At 48.9% G+C, this 21,153-nt stretch overlaps 1 protein-coding gene across 1 annotated transcript in view; it reads left to right on the top strand.

Annotated features, from left to right (window-relative positions):
• Positions 1-21,153, top strand: part of abcb6b (ATP-binding cassette, sub-family B (MDR/TAP), member 6b) — a gene marked incomplete at its 5' end in the record, with an annotated part of 48,899 nt that overhangs the window by 7,398 nt on the left and 20,348 nt on the right. Inside the window, 8 exons of the mRNA XM_041844879.2 lie at positions 37-146; positions 277-342; positions 1,383-1,508; positions 1,875-1,951; positions 4,636-4,699; positions 17,653-17,738; positions 18,278-18,335; positions 18,462-18,566. Coding sequence (XP_041700813.1) covers positions 37-146; positions 277-342; positions 1,383-1,508; positions 1,875-1,951; positions 4,636-4,699; positions 17,653-17,738; positions 18,278-18,335; positions 18,462-18,566 — 692 coding nt within the window. The remainder of the gene's footprint in view (positions 1-36; positions 147-276; positions 343-1,382; positions 1,509-1,874; positions 1,952-4,635; positions 4,700-17,652; positions 17,739-18,277; positions 18,336-18,461; positions 18,567-21,153) is intronic.

Raw genomic sequence — 21,153 nt, 5'->3', positions numbered from 1 at the left:
GTACTGTTTCATGTACACTGAAAATGCATTCCCCAGCTTTCACCATCCTGATCACGGAGTGGAGGACCAAGTACAGACGAGACATGAACACTCAGGACAACAACGCCAAGTCCAAGGCTGTGGACTCACTGCTCAACTTTGAGACGGTACTGACTGAGCCATGTCCAATACCCCCTGCTAACCCAAACCTTACCCAGACCCCCTTTTCACATCCCAACCTACTCTACAATTTACTACCCAGATAAACCATGCGTTCAGTAAAACGTTTTGTTGCAGGTGAAATATTACAACGCCGAGGGGTATGAAGTGACCTGCTTCGAGGTGGCAATACTGAAGTACCAGGTAAAAGGATAACTAACATTCCCTGACATTACAATCTCCAGGTCATGTTGTTGGAGTATTGACATCTATACAGTCTGAGATTGAGATATAGTGCTCCCCTGTCCTGATTGGTTGATGTTGAGGTAGCTAGCTGATGATTGTGCTCCCCTGTCCTGATTGGTTGATGTTGAGGTAGCTAGCTGATGTTTGTGCTCCCCTGTCCTGATTGGTTGATGTTGAGGTAGCTAGCTGATGTTTGTGCTCCCCTGTCCTGATTGGTTGATGTTGAGGTAGCTAGCTGATGTTTGTGCTCCCCTGTCCTGATTGGTTGATGTTGAGGTAGCTAGCTGATGATTGTGCTCCCCTGTCCTGATTGGTTGATGTTGAGGTAGCTAGCTGATGTTTGTGCTCCCCTGTCCTGATTGGTTGATGTTGAGGTAGCTAGCTGATGTTTGTGCTCCCCTGTCCTGATTGGTTGATGTTGAGGTAGCTAGCTGATGTTTGTGCTCCCCTGTCCTGATTGGTTGATGTTGAGGTAGCTAGCTGATGATTGTGCTCCCCTGTCCTGATTGGTTGATGTTGAGGTAGCTAGCTGATGTTTGTGCTCCCCTGTCCTGATTGGTTGATGTTGAGGTAGCTAGCTGATGTTTGTGCTCCCCTGTCCTGATTGGTTGATGTTGAGGTAGCTAGCTGATGTTTGTGCTCCCCTGTCCTGATTGGTTGATGTTGAGGTAGCTAGCTGATGTTTGTGCTCCCCTGTCCTGATTGGTTGATGTTGAGGTAGCTAGCTGATGTTTGTGCTCCCCTGTCCTGATTGGTTGATGTTGAGGTAGCTAGCTGATGTTTGTGCTCCCCTGTCCTGATTGGTTGATGTTGAGGTAGCTAGCTGATGTTTGTGCTCCCCTGTCCTGATTGGTTGATGTTGAGGTAGCTAGCTGATGTTTGTGCTCCCCTGTCCTGATTGGTTGATGTTGAGGTAGCTAGCTGATGTTTGTGCTCCCCTGTCCTGATTGGTTGATGTTGAGGTAGCTAGCTGATGTTTGTGCTCCCCTGTCCTGCAGCAGTCAGAGTTGAGGACCAACGCTTCGTTGGCACTACTGAACCAGACCCAGAACCTGATCATTGGCTCAGGGCTGTTAGCAGGATCTCTGCTCTGTGCTTCCATGGTCACAGAAGGCCAGTTCCAGGTACAGTCTCCTCTGCCTTCATAACGGTTCACATCAGGCCACACTGGCATCCTCTGATTCCTTCTCTGTTTACAACGTATCTCTCTTGATGTGTATGCAGGGTGTTGTCAGCAGGGTGTTGTCAGCAGGGTGTTGTCAGCAGGTTGTTGTCAGCAGGGTGTTGTCAGCAGGGTGTTGTCAGCAGGGTGTTGTCAGCAGGGTGTTGTCAGCAGGTTGTTGTCAGCAGGGTGTTGTCAGCAGGGTGTTGTCAGCAGGGTGTTGTCAGCAGGGTGTTGTCAGCAGGGTGTTGTCAGCAGGGTGTTGTCAGCAGGGATGATAGCGTATTGAATGTGGTTGTGTGTTATTGGTCTTTCCACCTCTCCTTAGGTTGGTGACTATGTCCTGTTTGGCACCTACATCATCCAGCTGTACACTCCTCTCAACTGGTTCGGTACATATTACAGGTGAGATCAACTGTAATAGGTAATGTAGTGTCTGTTGGTCCCTACTAGGTAATGTAGTGTCTGTTTGGTCCCTACTAGGTAATGTAGCGTCTGTTTCTCCCTACTAGGTAATGTAGTGTGTTGGGCCCTACTAGGTAATGTAATGTCTGTTGGGCCCTACTAGGTAATGTAGTGTGTTGGTCTCTACTAGATAATGTAGTGTGTTGGTCTCTACTAGATAATGTAGTGTGTTGGTCCCTTCTAGGTAATGTAGCGTCTGTTGGTCCCTACTAGGTAATGTAGTGTCTGTTGTGCCCTACTAGGTAATGTAGTGTGTTGGTCTCTACTAGGTAATGTAGTGTCTGTTGGTCTCTACTAGGTAATGTAGTGTCTGTTGGTCTCTACTAGATAATGTAGTGTGTTTGTCCCTACTAGGTAATGTAGTGTCTGTTGGTCCCTACTAGGTAATGTAGTGTCTGTTGGTCCCTACTAGGTAATGTAGTGTCTGTTGGTCCCTACTAGGTAATGTAGTGTCTGTTGGTCCCTACTAGGTAATGTAGTGTCTGTTGGTCCCTACTAGGTAATGTAGTGTCTGTTGGTCTCTACTAGATAATGTAGTGTGTTGGTCTCTACTAGGTCATGTAGTGTGTGTTGGTCCCTACTAAGTAATGTAGTGTCTGTTGGTCCCTACTAGGTAATGTAGTGTCTGTTGGTCCCTACTAGGTAATGTAGTGTCTGTTTGTCCCTACTAGGTAATGTAGCGTGTTGGGCCCTACTAGGTAATGTAGTGTGTTGGGCCCTACTAGGTAATGTAGTGTGTTGGGCCCTACTAGGTAATGTAGTGTGTTGGGCCCTACTAGGTAATGTAGTGTGTGTTGGTCCCTACTAGGTAATGTAGTGTGTGTTGGTCCCTACTAGGTAATGTATTGTCTGTTGGTCCCTACTAGGTAATGTAGCGTCTGTTGGTCCCTACTAGGTAATGTAGCGTCTGTTGGTCCCTACTAGATAATGTAGCGTCTGTTGGTCCCTACTAGGTAATGTAGCGTGTGTTGGTCCCTACTAGGTAATGTAGCGTGTGTTGGTCTCTACTAGGTAATGTAGCGTCTGTTGGTCCCTACTAGGTAATGTAGCGTCTGTTTGTCCCTACTAGGTAATGTAGCGTGTGTTGGTCCCTACTAGGTAATGTATTGTCTGTTGGTCCCTACTAGGTAATGTAGCGTCTGTTGGTCCCTACTAGGTAATGTAGCGTCTGTTGGTCCCTACTAGGTAATGTAGCGTGTGTTGGTCCCTACTAGGTAATGTAGCGTCTGTTGGTCCCTACTAGGTAATGTAGCGTCTGTTAGTCCCTACTAGGTAATGTAGCGTCTGTTTGTCCTACTAGGTAATGTAGTGTGTTGGTCCCTACTTGGTAATGTAGCGTCTGTTGGTCCCTACTAGGTAATGTAGCGTCTGTTGGTCCCTACTAGGTAATGCAGTGTCTGTTGGTCCCTGTTAGATAATGTAGTGTGTTGGTCCCTACTAGGTAATGTAGTGTGTTGGTCCCTACTAGGTAATGTAGGGACCAACTCTCCCGAATGGCGCAGTGGTCTAAGGCACTGCATCGCAGTGCTAGCTGTGCCACTAGAGATCCTGGTTCAAATCCAGGCTCTGTCGTAGCCGGCCGTGACTGGGAGACCCATGGGGGGGTGCACAATTGGCCCAACGTCATCCAGGTAGGGGAGGGAATGGCCGGCAGGGATGTAGCTCAGTTGGTAGAGCATGGCGTTTGCAACGCCAGGGTTGTGGGTTCGATTCCCACGGGGTGCTAGTATGAAAAAAATAATAAAATAATGTATGCACTCACTAACTGTAAGTCGCTCTGGATAAGAGCGTCTGCTAAATGACTAAAATGTAAATGTAAATGTAAAACTGGTTCGGTACATATTACAGGTGAGATCAACTGGTTCGGTACATATTACAGGTGAGATCAACTGGTTCGGTACATATTACAGGTGAGATCAACTGGTTCGGTACATATTACAGGTGAGATCAACTGGTTCGGTACATATTACAGGTGAGATCAACTGGTTCGGTACATATTACAGATAAGATCAACTGGTTCGGTACATATTACAGGTGAGATCAACTGGCCCGGTACATATTACAGGTGAGATCAACTGGTTCGGTACATATTAAGGTGAGATCAACTGGTTCGGTACATATTACAGGTGAGATCAACTGGTTCGGTACATATTACAGATGAGATCCACTGGTTCGGTATATATTACAGATGAGATCAACTGGTTCAGCACATATTACAGGTGAGATCAACTGGTTCGGTACGTATTACAGGTGAGATCAACTGGTTTTGTACATATTACAGGTGAGATCAACTGGTTTTGTACATATTACAGGTGAGATCAACCGGTTCGGTACATATTACAGGTGAGATCAACTGGTTCGGTACATATTACAGGTGAGATCAACTGGTTTTGTACATATTACAGGTGAGATCAACTGGTTTTGTACATATTACAGGTGAGATCAACCGGTTCGGTACATATTACAGGTGAGATCAACTGGTTCGGTACATATTACAGGTGAGATCAACTGGTTCGGTACATATTACAGGTGAGATCTACAGTCTCACTGTATGAGAGACAGTCACGTACAGTACGCTATGCTACCATTACTGGATAACTGATATCAACATATTCTCTCCACAGACTAATCCAGAGCTCCTTTATTGACATGGAGAACATGTTCAAGCTCTTAACAGAAGACAAAGAGGTAAGTACGTGATGCTAGTGAGTAATGAGACATGTTTATTATTTAAACTGCTGAGGCCATGGTCAGGGCAGTGTGTGTCCCTGCCTCTGTCCCTGTCCCTGTACTCCACCCTGTCCCTGTCCCTGTCCCGGTCCTTGTCCCTGTCCCTGTCCCTGTCCCTGCCTCTGTCCCTGTCCCTATCCCTGTCCCTGCTCCTGTCCCTGTCCCTGTCCCTGCCCCTGCCTCTGTCCCTGTCCCTGTCCCTGTACTCCGCCCTGTCCCTGTCCCTGCCCCTGTCCCTGTCCCTGTCCCTGTCCCTGTCCCTGTCCCTGCCTCTGTCCCTGTCCCTGTCCCTGTCCCTGTCCCTGTCCCTGCCCCTGTCCCTGTCCCTGTCCCTGTCCCTGTCCCTGTACTCCGCCCTGTCCCTGTCCCTGCCCCTGTCCCTGTCCCTGTCCCTGTCCCTGTCCCTGCCTCTGTCCCTGTCCCTGTCCCTGTCCCTGTCCCTGCCCCTGTCCCTGTCCCTGTACTCCGCCCTGTCCCTGTCCCTGCCCCTGTCCCTGCCCCTGTCCCTGTCCCTGTCCCTGTCCCTGTCCCTGTCCCTGTCCCTGTCCCTCTCTGAGGCTTGTGGAGGGCCTCTCTGTGGGAAAACTCTCCCCAGTTAGTCGCTGCCCTCTGTCTGTCTGTCTGTCTGTCTGTCTGTCTGTCTGTCCAGCGAAGGGCTCAACATTCAAAGCTTCTTTAGATCCCCTTGATATGTTAATAGCCATTATTTGATGCTGAGATTTGTCTTTTTGTATTTTTCTTGGAAAGCTGTAACCGTTGAATGGTGGGCTATGGGACTGTGGAGAGGGGAGGGAAGTGGTCGGAGGGTCGGTGACTGCAAGGTGGTGCTTAATATTCTTGTTATGTCTGAGATCCACTGTGTGTGGCTTGAGCTGAGATCCTGATCCATGGAGGAAGTAGACCATCTAGTCCCTAAGCTCCACTACACTGCTGATCTCATCCCCTGTTAGCTACAGGAGTTACTGTCCCTGAGCTCCACTACACTGCTGATCTCATCCCCTGTTAGCTACAGGAGTTACTGTCCCTGAGCTCCACTACACTGCTGATCTCATCCCCTGTTAGCTACAGGAGTTACTGTCCCTGAGCTCCACTACACTGCTGATCTCATCCCCTGTTAGCTACAGGAGTTACTGTCCCTGAGCTCCACTACACTGCTGATCTCATCCCCTGTTAGCTACAGGAGTTACTGTCCCTGAGCTCCACTACACTGCTGATCTCATCCCCTGTTAGCTACAGGAGTTACTGTCCCTGAGCTCCACTACACTGCTGATCTCATCCCCTGTTAGCTACAGGAGTTACTGTCCCTGAGCTCCACTACACTGCTGATCTCATCCCCTGTTAGCTACAGGAGTTACTGTCCCTGAGCTCCACTACACTGCTGATCTCATCCCCTGTCAGGTACAGGAGTTACTGTCCCTGAGCTCCACTACACTGCTGATCTCATCCCCTGTTAGCTACAGGAGTTACTGTCCCTGAGCTCCACTACACTGCTGATCTCATCCCCTGTTAGCTACAGGAGTTACTGTCCCTGAGCTCCACTACACTGCTGATCTCATCCCCTGTCAAGTACAGGAGTTACTGTCCCTGAGCTCCACTACACTGCTGATCTCATCCCCTGTTAGCTACAGGAGTTACTGTCCCTGAGCTCCACTACACTGCTGATCTCATCCCCTGTCAAGTACAGGAGTTACTGTCCCTGAGCTCCACTACACTGCTGATCTCATCCCCTGTTAGCTACAGGAGTTACTGTCCCTGAGCTCCACTACACTGCTGATCTCATCCCCTGTTAGCTACAGGAGTTACTGTCCCTGAGCTCCACTACACTGCTGATCTCATCCCCTGTCAAGTACAGGAGTTACTGTCCCTGAGCTCCACTACACTGCTGATCTCATCCCCTGTTAGCTACAGGAGTTACTGTCCCTGAGCTCCACTACACTGCTGATCTCATCCCCTGTTAGCTACAGGAGTTACTGTCCCTGAGCTCCACTACACTGCTGATCTCATCCCCTGTTAGCTACAGGAGTTACTGTCCCTGAGCTCCACTACACTGCTGATCTCATCCCCTGTCAGTACAGGAGTTACTGTCCCTGAGCTCCACTACACTGCTGATCTCATCCCCTGTTAGCTACAGGAGTTACTGTCCCTGAGCTCCACTACACTGCTGATCTCATCCCCTGTTAGCTACAGGAGTTACTGTCCCTGAGCTCCACTACACTGCTGATCTCATCCCCTGTTAGCTACAGGAGTTACTGTCCCTGAGCTCCACTACACTGCTGATCTCATCCCCTGTTAGCTACAGGAGTTACTGTCCCTGAGCTCCACTACACTGCTGATCTCATCCCCTGTTAGCTACAGGAGTTACTGTCCCTGAGCTCCACTACACTGCTGATCTCATCCCCTGTTAGCTACAGGAGTTACTGTCCCTGAGCTCCACTACACTGCTGATCTCATCCCCTGTTAGCTACAGGAGTTACTGTCCCTGAGCTCCACTACACTGCTGATCTCATCCCCTGTTAGCTACAGGAGTTACTGTCCCTGAGCTCCACTACACTGCTGATCTCATCCCCTGTTAGCTACAGGAGTTACTGTCCCTGAGCTCCACTACACTGCTGATCTCATCCCCTGTTAGTACAGGAGTTACTGTCCCTGAGCTCCACTACACTGCTGATCTCATCCCCTGTTAGCTACAGGAGTTACTGTCCCTGAGCTCCACTACACTGCTGATCTCATCCCCCTGTTAGCTACAGGAGTTACTGTCCCTGAGCTCCACTACACTGCTGATCTCATCCCCTGTTAGCTACAGGAGTTACTGTCCCTGAGCTCCACTACACTGCTGATCTCATCCCCTGTTAGCTACAGGAGTTACTGTCCCTGAGCTCCACTACACTGCTGATCTCATCCCCTGTTAGCTACAGGAGTTACTGTCCCTGAGCTCCACTACACTGCTGATCTCATCCCCTGTTAGCTACAGGAGTTACTGTCCCTGAGCTCCACTACACTGCTGATCTCATCCCCTGTCAACTACAGGAGTTACTGTCCCTGAGCTCCACTACACTGCTGATCTCATCCCCTGTTAGCTACAGGAGTTACTGTCCCTGAGCTCCACTACACTGCTGATCTCATCCCCTGTTAGCTACAGGAGTTACTGTCCCTGAGCTCCACTACACTGCTGATCTCATCCCCTGTTAGCTACAGGAGTTACTGTCCCTGAGCTCCACTACACTGCTGATCTCATCCCCTGTTAGCTACAGGAGTTACTGTCCCTGAGCTCCACTACACTGCTGATCTCATCCCCTGTTAGCTACAGGAGTTACTGTCCCTGAGCTCCACTACACTGCTGATCTCATCCCCTGTTAGCTACAGGAGTTACTGTCCCTGAGCTCCACTACACTGCTGATCTCATCCCCTGTTAGCTACAGGAGTTACTGTCCCTGAGCTCCACTACACTGCTGATCTCATCCCCTGTTAGCTACAGGAGTTACTGTCCCTGAGCTCCACTACACTGCTGATCTCATCCCCTGTTAGCTACAGGAGTTACTGTCCCTGAGCTCCACTACACTGCTGATCTCATCCCCTGTTAGCTACAGGAGTTACTGTCCCTGAGCTCCACTACACTGCTGATCTCATCCCCTGTTAGCTACAGGAGTTACTGTCCCTGAGCTCCACTACACTGCTGATCTCATCCCCTGTTAGCTACAGGAGTTACTGTCCCTGAGCTCCACTACACTGCTGATCTCATCCCCTGTTAGCTACAGGAGTTACTGTCCCTGAGCTCCACTACACTGCTGATCTCATCCCCTGTTAGCTACAGGAGTTACTGTCCCTGAGCTCCACTACACTGCTGATCTCATCCCCTGTTAGCTACAGGAGTTACTGTCCCTGAGCTCCACTACACTGCTGATCTCATCCCCTGTCAGCTACAGGAGTTACTGTCCCTGAGCTCCACTACACTGCTGATCTCATCCCCTGTTAGCTACAGGAGTTACTGTCCCTGAGCTCCACTACACTGCTGATCTCATCCCCTGTCAAGCTACAGGAGTTACTGTCCCTGAGCTCCACTACACTGCTGATCTCATCCCCTGTTAGCTACAGGAGTTACTGTCCCTGAGCTCCACTACACTGCTGATCTCATCCCCTGTTAGCTACAGGAGTTACTGTCCCTGAGCTCCACTACACTGCTGATCTCATCCCCTGTTAGCTACAGGAGTTACTGTCCCTGAGCTCCACTACACTGCTGATCTCATCCCCTGTTAGCTACAGGAGTTACTGTCCCTGAGCTCCACTACACTGCTGATCTCATCCCCTGTTAGCTACAGGAGTTACTGTCCCTGAGCTCCACTACACTGCTGATCTCATCCCCTGTTAGCTACAGGAGTTACTGTCCCTGAGCTCCACTACACTGCTGATCTCATCCCCTGTTAGCTACAGGAGTTACTGTCCCTGAGCTCCACTACACTGCTGATCTCATCCCCTGTTAGCTACAGGAGTTACTGTCCCTGAGCTCCACTACACTGCTGATCTCATCCCCTGTTAGCTACAGGAGTTACTGTCCCTGAGCTCCACTACACTGCTGATCTCATCCCCTGTTAGCTACAGGAGTTACTGTCCCTGAGCTCCACTACACTGCTGATCTCATCCCCTGTTAGCTACAGGAGTTACTGTCCCTGAGCTCCACTACACTGCTGATCTCATCCCCTGTTAGCTACAGGAGTTACTGTCCCTGAGCTCCACTACACTGCTGATCTCATCCCCTGTTAGCTACAGGAGTTACTGTCCCTGAGCTCCACTACACTGCTGATCTCATCCCCTGTTAGCTACAGGAGTTACTGTCCCTGAGCTCCACTACACTGCTGATCTCATCCCCTGTTAGCTACAGGAGTTACTGTCCCTGAGCTCCACTACACTGCTGATCTCATCCCCTGTTAGCTACAGGAGTTACTGTCCCTGAGCTCCACTACACTGCTGATCTCATCCCCTGTTAGCTACAGGAGTTACTGTCCCTGAGCTCCACTACACTGCTGATCTCATCCCCTGTTAGCTACAGGAGTTACTGTCCCTGAGCTCCACTACACTGCTGATCTCATCCCCTGTTAGCTACAGGAGTTACTGTCCCTGAGCTCCACTACACTGCTGATCTCATCCCCTGTTAGCTACAGGAGTTACTGTCCCTGAGCTCCACTACACTGCTGATCTCATCCCCTGTTAGCTACAGGAGTTACTGTCCCTGAGCTCCACTACACTGCTGATCTCATCCCCTGTTAGCTACAGGAGTTACTGTCCCTGAGCTCCACTACACTGCTGATCTCATCCCCTGTTAGCTACAGGAGTTACTGTCCCTGAGCTCCACTACACTGCTGATCTCATCCCCTGTTAGCTACAGGAGTTACTGTCCCTGAGCTCCACTACACTGCTGATCTCATCCCCTGTTAGCTACAGGAGTTACTGTCCCTGAGCTCCACTACACTGCTGATCTCATCCCCTGTTAGCTACAGGAGTTACTGTCCCTGAGCTCCACTACACTGCTGATCTCATCCCCTGTTAGCTACAGGAGTTACTGTCCCTGAGCTCCACTACACTGCTGATCTCATCCCCTGTTAGCTACAGGAGTTACTGTCCCTGAGCTCCACTACACTGCTGATCTCATCCCCTGTCAGCTACAGGAGTTACTGTCCCTGAGCTCCACTACACTGCTGATCTCATCCCCTGTTAGCTACAGGAGTTACTGTCCCTGAGCTCCACTACACTGCTGATCTCATCCCCTGTTAGCTACAGGAGTTACTGTCCCTGAGCTCCACTACACTGCTGATCTCATCCCCTGTTAGCTACAGGAGTTACTGTCCCTGAGCTCCACTACACTGCTGATCTCATCCCCTGTTAGCTACAGGAGTTACTGTCCCTGAGCTCCACTACACTGCTGATCTCATCCCCTGTTAGCTACAGGAGTTACTGTCCCTGAGCTCCACTACACTGCTGATCTCATCCCCTGTTAGCTACAGGAGTTACTGTCCCTGAGCTCCACTACACTGCTGATCTCATCCCCTGTTAGCTACAGGAGTTACTGTCCCTGAGCTCCACTACACTGCTGATCTCATCCCCTGTTAGCTACAGGAGTTACTGTCCCTGAGCTCCACTACACTGCTGATCTCATCCCCTGTTAGCTACAGGAGTTACTGTCCCTGAGCTCCACTACACTGCTGATCTCATCCCCTGTTAGCTACAGGAGTTACTGTCCCTGAGCTCCACTACACTGCTGATCTCATCCCCTGTTAGCTACAGGAGTTACTGTCCCTGAGCTCCACTACACTGCTGATCTCATCCCTGTTAGCTACAGGAGTTACTGTCCCTGAGCTCCACTACACTGCTGATCTCATCCCCTGTTAGCTACAGGAGTTACTGTCCCTGAGCTCCACTACACTGCTGATCTCATCCCCTGTTAGCTACAGGAGTTACTGTCCCTGAGCTCCACTACACTGCTGATCTCATCCCCTGTTAGCTACAGGAGTTACTGTCCCTGAGCTCCACTACACTGCTGATCTCATCCCCTGTTAGCTACAGGAGTTACTGTCCCTGAGCTCCACTACACTGCTGATCTCATCCCCTGTTAGCTACAGGAGTTACTGTCCCTGAGCTCCACTACACTGCTGATCTCATCCCCTGTCAGCTACAGGAGTTACTGTCCCTGAGCTCCACTACACTGCTGATCTCATCCCCTGTTAGCTACAGGAGTTACTGTCCCTGAGCTCCACTACACTGCTGATCTCATCCCCTGTTAGCTACAGGAGTTACTGTCCCTGAGCTCCACTACACTGCTGATCTCATCCCCTGTCAGTACAGGAGTTACTGTCCCTGAGCTCCACTACACTGCTGATCTCATCCCCTGTTAGCTACAGGAGTTACTGTCCCTGAGCTCCACTACACTGCTGATCTCATCCCCTGTTAGCTACAGGAGTTACTGTCCCTGAGCTCCACTACACTGCTGATCTCATCCCCTGTTAGCTACAGGAGTTACTGTCCCTGAGCTCCACTACACTGCTGATCTCATCCCCTGTTAAGCTACAGGAGTTACTGTCCCTGAGCTCCACTACACTGCTGATCTCATCCCCTGTTAGCTACAGGAGTTACTGTCCCTGAGCTCCACTACACTGCTGATCTCATCCCCTGTTAGCTACAGGAGTTACTGTCCCTGAGCTCCACTACACTGCTGATCTCATCCCCTGTTAGCTACAGGAGTTACTGTCCCTGAGCTCCACTACACTGCTGATCTCATCCCCTGTCAAGTACAGGAGTTACTGTCCCTGAGCTCCACTACACTGCTGATCTCATCCCCTGTTAGCTACAGGAGTTACTGTCCCTGAGCTCCACTACACTGCTGATCTCATCCCCTGTTAGCTACAGGAGTTACTGTCCCTGAGCTCCACTACACTGCTGATCTCATCCCCTGTCAAGTACAGGAGTTACTGTCCCTGAGCTCCACTACACTGCTGATCTCATCCCCTGTTAGCTACAGGAGTTACTGTCCCTGAGCTCCACTACACTGCTGATCTCATCCCCTGTCAGCTACAGGAGTTACTGTCCCTGAGCTCCACTACACTGCTGATCTCATCCCCTGTTAGCTACAGGAGTTACTGTCCCTGAGCTCCACTACACTGCTGATCTCATCCCCTGTCAAGTACAGGAGTTACTGTCCCTGAGCTCCACTACACTGCTGATCTCATCCCCTGTCAAGTACAGGAGTTACTGTCCCTGAGCTCCACTACACTGCTGATCTCATCCCCTGTTAGCTACAGGAGTTACTGTCCCTGAGCTCCACTACACTGCTGATCTCATCCCCTGTTAGCTACAGGAGTTACTGTCCCTGAGCTCCACTACACTGCTGATCTCATCCCCTGTTAGCTACAGGAGTTACTGTCCCTGAGCTCCACTACACTGCTGATCTCATCCCCTGTTAGCTACAGGAGTTACTGTCCCTGAGCTCCACTACACTGCTGATCTCATCCCCTGTTAGCTACAGGAGTTACTGTCCCTGAGCTCCACTACACTGCTGATCTCATCCCCTGTTAGCTACAGGAGTTACTGTCCCTGAGCTCCACTACACTGCTGATCTCATCCCCTGTTAGCTACAGGAGTTACTGTCCCTGAGCTCCACTACACTGCTGATCTCATCCCCTGTCAAGTACAGGAGTTACTGTCCCTGAGCTCCACTACACTGCTGATCTCATCCCCTGTTAGCTACAGGAGTTACTGTCCCTGAGCTCCACTACACTGCTGATCTCATCCCCTGTTAGCTACAGGAGTTACTGTCCCTGAGCTCCACTACACTGCTGATCTCATCCCCTGTCAAGTACAGGAGTTACTGTCCCTGAGCTCCACTACACTGCTGATCTCATCCCCTGTTAGCTACAGGAGTTACTGTCCCTGAGCTCCACTACACTGCTGATCTCATCCCCTGTTAGCTACAGGAGTTACTGTCCCTGAGCTCCACTACACTGCTGATCTCATCCCCTGTTAGCTACAGGAGTTACTGTCCCTGAGCTCCACTACACTGCTGATCTCATCCCCTGTTAGCTACAGGAGTTACTGTCCCTGAGCTCCACTACACTGCTGATCTCATCCCCTGTCAGCTACAGGAGTTACTGTCCCTGAGCTCCACTACACTGCTGATCTCATCCCCTGTCAGCTACAGGAGTTACTGTCCCTGAGCTCCACTACACTGCTGATCTCATCCCCTGTTAGCTACAGGAGTTACTGTCCCTGAGCTCCACTACACTGCTGATCTCATCCCCTGTTAGCTACAGGAGTTACTGTCCCTGAGCTCCACTACACTGCTGATCTCATCCCCTGTTAGCTACAGGAGTTACTGTCCCTGAGCTCCACTACACTGCTGATCTCATCCCCTGTTAGCTACAGGAGTTACTGTCCCTGAGCTCCACTACACTGCTGATCTCATCCCCTGTTAGCTACAGGAGTTACTGTCCCTGAGCTCCACTACACTGCTGATCTCATCCCCTGTTAGCTACAGGAGTTACTGTCCCTGAGCTCCACTACACTGCTGATCTCATCCCCTGTTAGCTACAGGAGTTACTGTCCCTGAGCTCCACTACACTGCTGATCTCATCCCCTGTTAGCTACAGGAGTTACTGTCCCTGAGCTCCACTACACTGCTGATCTCATCCCCTGTTAGCTACAGGAGTTACTGTCCCTGAGCTCCACTACACTGCTGATCTCATCCCCTGTTAGCTACAGGAGTTACTGTCCCTGAGCTCCACTACACTGCTGATCTCATCCCCTGTTAGCTACAGGAGTTACTGTCCCTGAGCTCCACTACACTGCTGATCTCATCCCCTGTTAGCTACAGGAGTTACTGTCCCTGAGCTCCACTACACTGCTGATCTCATCCCCTGTTAGCTACAGGAGTTACTGTCCCTGAGCTCCACTACACTGCTGATCTCATCCCCTGTTAGCTACAGGAGTTACTGTCCCTGAGCTCCACTACACTGCTGATCTCATCCCCTGTTAGCTACAGGAGTTACTGTCCCTGAGCTCCACTACACTGCTGATCTCATCCCCTGTTAGCTACAGGAGTTACTGTCCCTGAGCTCCACTACACTGCTGATCTCATCCCCTGTTAGCTACAGGAGTTACTGTCCCTGAGCTCCACTACACTGCTGATCTCATCCCCTGTCAAGTACAGGAGTTACTGTCCCTGAGCTCCACTACACTGCTGATCTCATCCCCTGTTAGCTACAGGAGTTACTGTCCCTGAGCTCCACTACACTGCTGATCTCATCCCCTGTTAGCTACAGGAGTTACTGTCCCTGAGCTCCACTACACTGCTGATCTCATCCCCTGTTAGCTACAGGAGTTACTGTCCCTGAGCTCCACTACACTGCTGATCTCATCCCCTGTTAGCTACAGGAGTTACTGTCCCTGAGCTCCACTACACTGCTGATCTCATCCCCTGTCAACTACAGGAGTTACTGTCCCTGAGCTCCACTACACTGCTGATCTCATCCCCTGTTAGCTACAGGAGTTACTGTCCCTGAGCTCCACTACACTGCTGATCTCATCCCCTGTTAGCTACAGGAGTTACTGTCCCTGAGCTCCACTACACTGCTGATCTCATCCCCTGTCAAGTACAGGAGTTACTGTCCCTGAGCTCCACTACACTGCTGATCTCATCCCCTGTTAGCTACAGGAGTTACTGTCCCTGAGCTCCACTACACTGCTGATCTCATCCCCTGTTAGCTACAGGAGTTACTGTCCCTGAGCTCCACTACACTGCTGATCTCATCCCCTGTTAGCTACAGGAGTTACTGTCCCTGAGCTCCACTACACTGCTGATCTCATCCCCTGTTAGCTACAGGAGTTACTGTCCCTGAGCTCCACTACACTGCTGATCTCATCCCCTGTTAGCTACAGGAGTTACTGTCCCTGAGCTCCACTACACTGCTGATCTCATCCCCTGTTAAGCTACAGGAGTTACTGTCCCTGAGCTCCACTACACTGCTGATCTCATCCCCTGTTAGCTACAGGAGTTACTGTCCCTGAGCTCCACTACACTGCTGATCTCATCCCCTGTTAGCTACAGGAGTTACTGTCCCTGAGCTCCACTACACTGCTGATCTCATCCCCTGTTAGCTACAGGAGTTACTGTCCCTGAGCTCCACTACACTGCTGATCTCATCCCCTGTTAGCTACAGGAGTTACTGTCCCTGAGCTCCACTACACTGCTGATCTCATCCCCTGTCAACTACAGGAGTTACTGTCCCTGAGCTCCACTACACTGCTGATCTCATCCCCTGTTAGCTACAGGAGTTACTGTCCCTGAGCTCCACTACACTGCTGATCTCATCCCCTGTTAGCTACAGGAGTTACTGTCCCTGAGCTCCACTACACTGCTGATCTCATCCCCTGTTAGCTACAGGAGTTACTGTCCCTGAGCTCCACTACACTGCTGATCTCATCCCCTGTTAGCTACAGGAGTTACTGTCCCTGAGCTCCACTACACTGCTGATCTCATCCCCTGTTAGCTACAGGAGTTACTGTCCCTGAGCTCCACTACACTGCTGATCTCATCCCCTGTCAGCTACAGGAGTTACTGTCCCTGAGCTCCACTACACTGCTGATCTCATCCCCTGTTAGCTACAGGAGTTACTGTCCCTGAGCTCCACTACACTGCTGATCTCATCCCCTGTTAGCTACAGGAGTTACTGTCCCTGAGCTCCACTACACTGCTGATCTCATCCCCTGTTAACTACAGGAGTTACTGTCCCTGAGCTCCACTACACTGCTGATCTCATCCCCTGTTAGCTACAGGAGTTACTGTCCCTGAGCTCCACTACACTGCTGATCTCATCCCCTGTTAGCTACAGGAGTTACTGTCCCTGAGCTCCACTACACTGCTGATCTCATCCCCTGTTAGCTACAGGAGTTACTGTCCCTGAGCTCCACTACACTGCTGATCTCATCCCCTGTCAAGTACAGGAGTTACTGTCCCTGAGCTCCACTACACTGCTGATCTCATCCCCTGTTAGCTACAGGAGTTACTGTCCCTGAGCTCCACTACACTGCTGATCTCATCCCCTGTTAGCTACAGGAGTTACTGTCCCTGAGCTCCACTACACTGCTGATCTCATCCCCTGTTAGCTACAGGAGTTACTGTCCCTGAGCTCCACTACACTGCTGATCTCATCCCCTGTTAGCTACAGGAGTTACTGTCCCTGAGCTCCACTACACTGCTGATCTCATCCCCTGTTAGCTACAGGAGTTACTGTCCCTGAGCTCCACTACACTGCTGATCTCATCCCCTGTCAAGTACAGGAGTTACTGTCCCTGAGCTCCACTACACTGCTGATCTCATCCCCTGTTAGCTACAGGAGTTACTGTCCCTGAGCTCCACTACACTGCTGATCTCATCCCCTGTTAGCTACAGGAGTTACTGTCCCTGAGCTCCACTACACTGCTGATCTCATCCCCTGTTAGCTACAGGAGTTACTGTCCCTGAGCTCCACTACACTGCTGATCTCATCCCCTGTTAGCTACAGGAGTTACTGTCCCTGAGCTCCACTACACTGCTGATCTCATCCCCTGTTAGCTACAGGAGTTACTGTCCCTGAGCTCCACTACACTGCTGATCTCATCCCCTGTTAGCTACAGGAGTTACTGTCCCTGAGCTCCACTACACTGCTGATCTCATCCCCTGTTAGCTACAGGAGTTACTGTCCCTGAGCTCCACTACACTGCTGATCTCATCCCCTGTTAGCTACAGGAGTTACTGTCCCTGAGCTCCACTACACTGCTGATCTCATCCCCTGTTAGCTACAGGAGTTACTGTCCCTGAGCTCCACTACACTGCTGATCTCATCCCCTGTTAGCTACAGGAGTTACTGTCCCTGAGCTCCACTACACTGCTGATCTCATCCCCTGTCAAGTACAGGAGTTACTGTCCCTGAGCTCCACTACACTGCTGATCTCATCCCCTGTTAGCTACAGGAGTTACTGTCCCTGAGCTCCACTACACTGCTGATCTCATCCCCTGTTAGCTACAGGAGTTACTGTCCCTGAGCTCCACTACACTGCTGATCTCATCCCCTGTTAGCTACAGGAGTTACTGTCCCTGAGCTCCACTACACTGCTGATCTCATCCCCTGTTAGCTACAGGAGTTACTGTCCCTGAGCTCCACTACACTGCTGCTGTCACTGCGGCGGCAGGTAGCTTAGTGGTTAAGAGCGTTGTGCCAGTAACCGAAAGGTCGCTGGTTCTAATCCCCGAGCCGACTAGGTGAAAAATCTGTCGATGTGCCCTTGAGCAAGGCACTTAACCCTAATTGCTCCTGTAATTCGCTCTGGATTAGAGCATCTGCTAAAATGACTAATGATTTATTATCCCCTGTCATGTTTGTCTTGTCCAGGTGAAAGACGATGTCAGTTCTACAGAGCTACTGTTGACAGCAGGCGAGGTGAAGTTTCAGAACGTGTGCTTCAGCTACACTGAGGGGTAGGTCATAAAAACGTGTGTAGGTCATCTCTGATGTCATGAGAACGTGTAGGTCATCTCTGATGTCATGACAATGTGTATCTCAGTTGGTAGAGCATGGCGTTTGCAACGCCAGGGTTGTGGGTTCGTTTCCCACGGGGGGGGGGGGGCCAGTATGAAAAATTTATGCACTCACTAACTGTAAATCGCTCTGGATAAGAGCGTCTGCTAAATTACTAAAATGTAAAAATGTAATGAGAATGTGTAGTTCATCTCTGATGTCATGAGAATGTTTGTAGTTCATCTCTGATGTTATGGACATAGTCTCTCATGACAGACGATAGGTAAAAGTAACAGGTGGATAGTCGTGGGCGGAGCAGAACAGAGCTTATACTACAGCTAAGCATCACCCTGTCATTGGCCTTCACGTATCAACTTAGATTCTCCAGTTGTAAAACTCTTGGCATTCAACTCATGACGTACTGTAATGTAATGTGTGTGTGCATCATGAGTACTTCATCAGATGAAGTAGGACTGTGTATCTGTGTTGCTGTCCTCAGGAATGTGATTCTCAGGGGCGTATCTTTCACTGTGATTGCCGGCCAGACTGTTGCTCTGGTAGGTTCAACACTTCAGATAGCCATTCCTTACTTACATAAACTAACATGTGCATAAAAACAAATGACTTCCACTTTTCAGATAACCCCACATTTTAACATCCACATGTCCTATGTGTGTCTGCAGGTGGGTCAGTCTGGTTCAGGTAAAAGCACTATCCTCCGTCTACTGTTTCGCTTTTACGACATCCAGGGAGGCTGCATCCGTATTGATGGACAGGATATATCCAAGGTGAGCAAACTCAATAGGGTCTATATACAGTACCTACTCATTCCAAGGTTTTTCTTTATTTGTACTATTTTCTACATTGTAGAATAATAATGAAGACATCAAAACTATGAAATAACACATATGGAATCATGTAGTAACCAAAAAAGTGTTAAACAAATCAAAATATATTTTATATTTTAGATTCTTCAAAGTAGCCACCCTTTGCCTTGATGACAGCTTTGCACACTCTTGGCATTCTCTCAACCAGCTTCATGAGGTAGTCACCTGGAATGCATTTCAATTAACAGGTGTGCCTTGTTAAAAGTTAATTTGTGGAATTTCTTTCCTTCTTAATGCGTTTGAGCCAATTAGTTGTGTTGTGACAAGGTAGGGGTGGTATACAGAAGATAGCCCTATTTGGTAAAAGACCAAGTCCATATTATGGCAAGAACAGCTCAAATAAGCAAAGAGAAACGACAGTCCATCATTACTTTAAGACATGAAGGTCAGTCAATCCGGAAAACTTCAAGAACTTTGACTCTAATGTATTGAATAGTAATTTAACTATAATAGTTGTACTGGTGTAATGGCTCATAGAAGAAGAAGAGACGAGTGATTACACACAGACTGCTGGGCTGGAGCGATGTTTCAGTGTCTCCTAACAATATGTTTCAGTGTCTCCTAACAATATGTTTCAGTGTCTCCTAACAATATGTTTCAGTGTCTCCTAACAATATGTTTCAGTGTCTCCTAACAATGTGTTTCAGTGTCTCCTAACAATATGTTTCAGTGTCTCCTAACAATATGTTTCAGTGACTCCTAACAATATGTTTCAGTGTCTCCTAACTATATGTTTCAGTGTCTCTCAGTGTCTGTCTCCTAACAATATGTTTCAGTGTCTCCTAACAATATGTTTCAGTGTCTCCTAATAATATGTTTCAGTGTCTCCTAACAATATGTTTCAGTGTCTCCTAACTATATGTTTCAGTGTCTCCTAACAATATGTTTCAGTGTCTCCTAACAATATGCTTCAGTGTCTCCTAACAATATGTTTCCGTGTCTCCTAACAATATGTTTCAGTGTCTCCTAACAATATGTTTCAGTGTCTCCTAACAATATGTTTCAGTGTCTCCTAACAATATGTTTCAGTGTCTCCTAACAATATGTTTCAGTGTCTCTCGGTGTCTGTCTCCTAACAATATGTTTCAGTGTCTCTCAGTGTCTGTCTCCTAACAATGTGTTTCAGTGTCTCTCGGTGTCTGTCTCCTAACAATGTGTTTCAGTGTCTCTCGGTGTCTGTCTCCTAACCAAGTCAAGCTACCCCATGTGAATAAATCATTGAGAAAGGAAGGCTTGTAAATAATGAATAAATAACTTTTATTGTGATGTGTTGTCGTCGGCCTAAAGTAGTGCACTACACAGGGGATAGGGTGCCATTCTCTGGTCTAAAGTAGTGCACTACATAGGGGATAGGGTGCCATTCTCTGGTCTAAAGTAGTGCACTACATAGGGAATAGGGGGCCATTCTCTGGTCTAAAGTCCATATTATGGCAAGAACAGCTCAAATAAGCAAAGAGAAACGACAGTCCATCATTACTTTAAGACATGAAGGTCAGTCAATCCGGAAAACTTCAAGAACTTTGACTCTAATGTATTGAATAGTAATTTAACTATAATAGTTGTACTGGTGTAATGGCTCATAGAAGAAGAAGAGACGAGTGATTACACACAGACTGCTGGGCTGGAGCGATGTTTCAGTGTCTCCTAACAATATGTTTCAGTGTCTCCTAACAATATGTTTCAGTGTCTCCTAACAATATGTTTCAGTGTCTCCTAACAATATGTTTCAGTGTCTCCTAACAATGTGTTTCAGTGTCTCCTAACAATATGTTTCAGTGTCTCCTAACAATATGTTTCAGTGACTCCTAACAATATGTTTCAGTGTCTCCTAACTATATGTTTCAGTGTCTCTCGGTGTCTGTCTCCTAACAATATGTTTCAGTGTCTCCTAACAATATGTTTCAGTGTCTCCTAATAATATGTTTCAGTGTCTCCTAACAATATGTTTCAGTGTCTCCTAACTATATGTTTCAGTGTCTCCTAACAATATGTTTCAGTGTCTCCTAACAATATGCTTCAGTGTCTCCTAACAATATGTTTCCGTGTCTCCTAACAATATGTTTCAGTGTCTCCTAACAATATGTTTCAGTGTCTCCTAACAATATGTTTCAGTGTCTCCTAACAATATGTTTCAGTGTCTCTCGGTGTCTGTCTCCTAACAATATGTTTCAGTGTCTCTCAGTGTCTGTCTCCTAACAATGTGTTTCAGTGTCTCTCGGTGTCTGTCTCCTAACAATGTGTTTCAGTGTCTCTCGGTGTCTGTCTCCTAACCAAGTCAAGCTACCCCATGTGAATAAATCATTGAGAAAGGAAGGCTTGTAAATAATGAATAAATAACTTTTATTGTGATGTGTTGTCGTCGGCCTAAAGTAGTGCACTACACAGGGGATAGGGTGCCATTCTCTGGTCTAAAGTAGTGCACTACATAGGGGATAGGGTGCCATTCTCTGGTCTAAAGTAGTGCACTACATAGGGAATAGGGGGCCAT

The sequence above is a fragment of the Coregonus clupeaformis genome, chromosome 23, assembly GCF_020615455.1.
Source record: "Coregonus clupeaformis isolate EN_2021a chromosome 23, ASM2061545v1, whole genome shotgun sequence".
Classification (NCBI taxonomy): domain Eukaryota; kingdom Metazoa; phylum Chordata; class Actinopteri; order Salmoniformes; family Salmonidae; genus Coregonus; species Coregonus clupeaformis.
Note: the sequence above shows the minus strand (reverse complement) of the source record. Positions and strands in the feature narration are given on the sequence as shown.